The following is a 6,297-nucleotide window of genomic DNA, read 5'->3' as shown; positions in this document are numbered from 1 at the left end:
TCTTATGTTTTTTCTTGCTGTCTGTTCATTCCAGTAATGAAGTTCATTCCAGAAATGAAGTGGGTTCATTCCAATACTTCTAGGAAAAACTGAAGTTCATTGAATAACATTCCAATATCACTTCTAGGATAAAATGGAGTTCATTCCAAAAATGAAGTTCATTCCGCTAAATGAACTGATATAATAGCAGTTCATTCTGAATAATGAAGTACATATCCAATATAAATAACATTTCAAATAGCAGTTCTACAAAGAAAAAGGGAGTTGAATCCAGAAAATGAAGTTCGCTCCCCAGAAGAAAAAAAACTAACACCAGTTCATATGAAAAAAGTAATAGCATATACCATAAAAACAGAAACTAATAAAAGTTCAAGCATACTACTGCAACATTAATACATGACAAGTAGCTTTGTTGTGATTCCCAATCTTCTTGCAATTAGAGCACTTCATTGGACTCCTTTCCTTCTCATAAACATTGCAAATACGCTTCTTTGGTGGTCTTCCTGGAGCTGGCCTTGGAATACCAGGAAGAACTCTGTCTTCAGGTTCATACACTTCAGGCCTATCGAAGTTGGGAATGAGTCAAATTGCATGAGCATTAGAATTACGAAAATGATTTGAACCAAAGTAAGGCTGAATATACATCAAAATCTCAGCACCCTTGCAAGTAATAGCAGCAGTGGCATGATCACAAGGGAACCCAAACATTTTCCATCTCTGGCAAGTACAGGTCATCTGCATAAGATCAACAACATGAGATCCGGGAGAGTGCACCTCATAGATATAGTTACCTGACTCGGTAACATTCCATGGACGACCTATATCGACATATTCCTTGAGTATAGCATGTATATGGGAGTCAAACTATCTATATAAGTTCTATCAAGATCGCTCCTTTCTGAACTCATTCCTCATAATCTTTATCCTAAGCTCATCAACAAGAGCAGCTGGAGGCAAATTCCTTTCACGATGAATCCATTTATTGAAAGATTCTGCAATACTTGATGAGTGTGTCCCATACCTACATCCTACGAAGAAAGCAGTTGCCCAGTACTTCGGATCGATATTTCTGATGTACTTGGCAACCCAACCACATCCAATAATACATATCTCATTCAAAGCAGACTCATATTTAGCAACGCTGTAACAGTATGCAGCTTTATGGAACAAACCCAGTACTTGTTTATACTTCTCATGTCCTTTCTTAATAGGGAGGTTATTCTTCAAATGATAAAAACAGTAACTATGATACGAGTTAGGAAAAAACTTAGGAATGCATTGCTTTAGCCCTTCATGACGATCAGTGATGAAGGTGATAGGACGAGAGTCGACACAATACTTCAAGTTTTCCATGAACCACTCCCAACCTTCAATGTCTTCTGAAGTGACTAAAGCGAACGCGAAAGGAAAAAAACCTATAAAATGAAAGAAAACAAAAGAACTAAAACTGTCAGTTCATTGAGAAAATATGAGGTAGATGAAACTTTCAGTTCATTTAGAAAACTGTCGGTTCATTTAGAAGTATGAACTAAAAGTTGTCAGTTCATTAGGAACTATGAAGCTAGAAAAATGAACTAATCAAGAAGAAAAACAATCAGTTCATTAAGAACTGTGAACTAGCAATATGAACTAATCAAAAACAAAACAGTCAGTTCAGTAACAACTACGAACTAAAAATCAAAGAATGCAGTCACCTTATTTTAGGAAATATATGAAACAAAAATGTTAGTTATATAGAAAAGAAAGAGAATTACCTTGGTTACCATTCACGCCAGTGGCAGCCATCAACGTTCCCTTGAATCTCCCAGATAGAAATGTTGCATCACAATAAAGCATAGGGCGAATGAACTTGTATCCTTCGATACAGGCACCAAAACAAATGAAAAGCCTCTCAAACCGTTTAGTCTCTTTATTAAATTCAAACTTGACATAGTTGCCAGGATTGATAGCCTTTATTGCTTCAACATACCAAACAAGATCTGTATAACTTTTTACATCATCACCATATATCTCTGACTGAGATACTTCTTTCCCTTTATAAGCATGATGGTATTTTATGTTAATACCGTAAGAACTCTTCACCTGAACAACGATATCTTTAGGCTTTATCGACGGATTTGACTGTATTTTATCCTTGAATAGATGTTTAATCAATTTCTTCTTCACAATGGGGTCCTTCAGCTTATAATCACCACCGCATATATGATTCCCATTGCATTCCTTGATATCAAAGACACTTTTAGTGGTATCAATTGGAATAGTATGCAGATACCAAGGACAATTTGCCTTACTACCACACTTGCATGTGAACCTAAGTCTATCATTCTTAACCTTTGCAACTTTATGACCAGACTGGCTGCAATATTTGTCGACACCACTATGAAAAACTTGAGCAACACCTTTAAAAATATCCTCCCAACTGTTAGACAAAAGAGGTTTTAATTCCTCGTGACCTTCCGTCAGGTATTTAATCTTTAAAGTCTCAGTGAACCCACTATATAATTCATTGTCACTGAGCGACTGCGTGGAAATACCAGATAAAGAGCTAGAAGCACCACCATTAGAAACCTCCTCAACGAATAAATCAAAATGTGACAAATGCTTGAACAAGAAACAACAATTAGACCATGAAGAGCAAAATCACAATCGATGAACACTTTACCACAACCTTCGCCATGACAAAAACTTATGCCCTGAGGATTCAAGTTTCTCCAATAATCACAAACTATATTTCAGAACACGAAGCATCGAATGTAAAGAAACTTCCAAAGGAATGTCATGTCCATTGTAGTAAATAAATGCATAACAACTTGAAATAGACATATTGCACCTGAAAAACATGAAGGTTCACAATACACAAATGAACAAACACAAACAAAATAGTTCATTCTTAAAGAAAGAGTTCATTCTAACAGAATAACTTTATTCATTAACATTCGAACAGATAAACAAAGCAGTAACGTACTTCTTCCTTAACAAATAAAGAGTTCATTCTAACAAGTGAAGCCTTAACAGAATAACTTCATTCATAATGAAAGACGAGGTTACCCAAACATACCTCAATCTAAAACTTTTCCACCTATAAGTCCTTTCTCCGAAAGTGATTGTATATGGACTCAGTCGAGACAATACAACGAATCGGTTCACACTTCGTGTGATCGTTTATGGATATAAGATCGAGACAATACAACAACGAAGTATGATACTTGATAATAGGTTCTGACTTAACCAAACTCTATACGATTGATATCAAGTATATTCGGAATCAACGTTTGTGTAATTTACTTTAAATTATAATAAACACAATTATAACTGCGGAAAATAAAAGTAAATGACACAACAAGATTTTGTTAACGGGGAAACCGCAAATGCATAAAAACCCCGGGACCTTGTCCAGAATTGAATACTCTCGGAATTAATCCGCTATACAAAATTAAACCAACTTCGTATAGTTGATACCAAGCAACTAAACCTATAGTTCAACTAGTTCCCTCAGTATCCTTGCGCCTCCAACTTGTAATAAGTCACGCACTTGGAACAATTCCTTTGGTTCGTATTCCAAACAGTAAAGGAACAACAAATCTGTTCGGTAAAAACTCTTTTCAAACAAGTGATATGAGTTTGACAAAGGCTCTTCCATTTATCCCAATAAACTCATTTGTCGGGTTCTTAGATCAATCTATCAACAACTACCAAAGTAATTGTTTAGACTATGCAATCAATACTATGAATCACAAAGAAATGTATTGATGCCGATCTACACAACTAATCAATCCAATCTATCAAAAGATAAACCGACTATAGTTGGATCCCCTGCCGATCAAGTTTTGTGCACACCAAAGATTATGAACTCAAATAAAAAATCTTCTTTGTATTCAAATCTTCTTAGATCTTCAATAAACACCTTCACACAAACAACTTGAATCTCTTGTGATCAATCACAGAACGGAGTCTGTTAACGATGGATTATCACAAGACGTCTTTAGATCTACAAACAGTCTAAAGATCCCCGTCGATACTTCGATCTAGTTTGAGTGAATCTTATATCAGAAGAGAAGATTCTCAAGCATAAACAAACTAGGTGTAATCAAAGTTCAACAACCGCTAGTCAATCAAATCAAATCGAAAATTAATAATACTGCAATTATCTAGTTTCCCACCAATGGTACTCGTAGAGCTTCTCCATCTCAAAGAAGTCTTTAAAACGAGCAGTCCTGAGAGATTTCGCCTAATTAGGGTACTTTCCTCTCCGAATAGACGGCTCCAACAGTAACAACACAACTAGGTAGTTTTGCTGGCTCTGAGGATTAGTTTGCTAGAAATGCAAACTTCAATATTTATAGACCAAGGAAGTTTGGACACCAAGGAATTTCCAAAACCGAATATTCTCAAAGATATGCAATAAAGCCAAAATCGATTTTCATAATTCCTGGAAATGCTCTGTCCAAATATTGATCGATATCTCAGAAGAAAATCTCCAATTAGTAAATGCAGATTACCAATTTTTATTTTCTAAAGATATGCATTTAAGTGATGGAAATTAAAAGCATATAAAAAATAAAAACCTTAATTAAAAGATTCTCAATTTATTTCAATCTGGGATTCTCCTTTAGTTATTAAGAAATATCTTTGAACAATAAAAGATAAGAATTAATGCACATGTTCAAAGTATGTCAACATCTTTACTTTGTAAATCCTTTTTCATATTTACAATCTTGGAACCGATTTGCCACACTTCCAAACAAGTTTAGAATTGGTTCATATGACTTCCAAGAACTATATGATTGATTATCCTATCAAATCACCAATAATGGGTTTCCCGGTTCTACCAAAATACAAAGATTCGGTTCTACCTCCATGTGGATACTAGGATCGGTCATACTAGTTTTCCAAAAATTGGTTGACTAGGTACTAGGATAGGTTACCACATTATTATGGTATTTACTTGTGATCAGTTGCACAAGTCATAGGATCGGTTACCAATTACTAAGACTTGTTGTACCTCTTACAAGGATCGATTCCACATACCTGTGATGGGTTGCACCTCTTACTAGGATCGGTTACCTAATGTCTAGAATTGGTCATACCAATTACAAAATATCGATAATACCATCTCAGGTGATTACTTGAGATCGGTTTCACTAATAAAAGTCACACCAATACAAAAGTCAGGCATTATGAATAGTTTTACCAAGATACATAAACAAGTTATGAGTGGTTATACCAAACATACATATTGGTAATCCAAACATTTGCAATGAATAACAATACCAATAAGCCTAGCGATTTCCCTTTCGATTCACAAAACAAGTTTATGAATTGTACTTCCTTTAAACGAATGTAAAGCATTGTTTCCTAGGACGAAATCTTCACCCATACCCATACATAATCACAATAGCATTCATACGATCATGTCGATGTCTTATATACGAAGTTCAAAAGATAGACGTTATACTTCGTATTGTAATTCCTTAATACTATGTCTAACTAGAGTATAATCATTCACAGCTTCGCAGTTATGTTTTCAATATGCACGACTTGAAAGATACGTTAGGAATGAAACAGTTCAAGTCAAATATTATTAACCTCAAGAGGAAAGATGATGTCGTCGATGTAGCTCTTTACTTCTTCACATTCTTCAAGTCTTCACGTAATACTTGTAAGTCTCATAACCTATACGAAGTTGACTCTAGTAAATAATCAAGCGACTCTTTAAATGAGTTTTGGTTCACTAAATTATGATAACCAAACTTGACATACCAACGTTTGGTGGGTTCAACCAAGCTATGCTCTAACATTTAACATTCTAACAGATAAACAAAGCAGCAACATTACTTTTTCCTTAACAAATAAAGAGTTAATTTTAACAAATGAAGCCTTAATAGAATAACTTCATTCATTAACATTCTAACATATAAACAAAGCAGCAGCACTACTTTTTCCTTAACAAATAAAGAGTTCATTCTAACAAATGAAGCCTTAACAGAATGACTTCATTCACTAACATTCTAACAGATAAACAAAGCAGCAGCGTACTTCTTCCTTAACAAATAAAGAGTTCATTCTAACAAATGAAGCCTTAACAGAATAACTTCATTCACTAACATTCTAACAGATAAATAAAGCAGCAACACTACTTCTTCCTTAACAAAATAAGAGTTCATTCTAACAAATGAATGACTTCATTTATTGCTCTTAAAAATAAAAATACAAACTAATCAAAAAATACTTATCTAGAAAGGGAAAAACATGTTTTGTTAGTTCACTGAACCTTATGAACTCCTGGTAATAAGATAA

At 34.5% G+C, this 6,297-nt stretch overlaps 1 protein-coding gene across 1 annotated transcript; it reads right to left on the bottom strand.

Moving 5' to 3' along the window:
* Window positions 1–378: 378 nt before the first annotated feature.
* LOC113312609 lies at window positions 379–2,677 on the bottom strand. Its single transcript, XM_026561349.1, has 5 exons — window positions 2,663–2,677; window positions 1,755–2,601; window positions 940–1,415; window positions 644–834; window positions 379–562 (listed from the first exon to the last, which is right to left on the bottom strand). Exons 1-5 carry the CDS (start codon window positions 2,675–2,677, stop codon window positions 379–381), a joined length of 1,713 nt encoding a protein of 570 aa, XP_026417134.1.
* Between the last annotated feature and the right edge of the window lie 3,620 nt (window positions 2,678–6,297).

This window comes from Papaver somniferum, chromosome 9 (assembly GCF_003573695.1).
Source record: "Papaver somniferum cultivar HN1 chromosome 9, ASM357369v1, whole genome shotgun sequence".
Classification (NCBI taxonomy): Eukaryota; Viridiplantae; Streptophyta; class Magnoliopsida; order Ranunculales; family Papaveraceae; genus Papaver; species Papaver somniferum.
The sequence above is the reverse complement of the archived record's forward strand: the minus strand, read 5'-3'. Positions and strand labels throughout refer to the sequence as shown.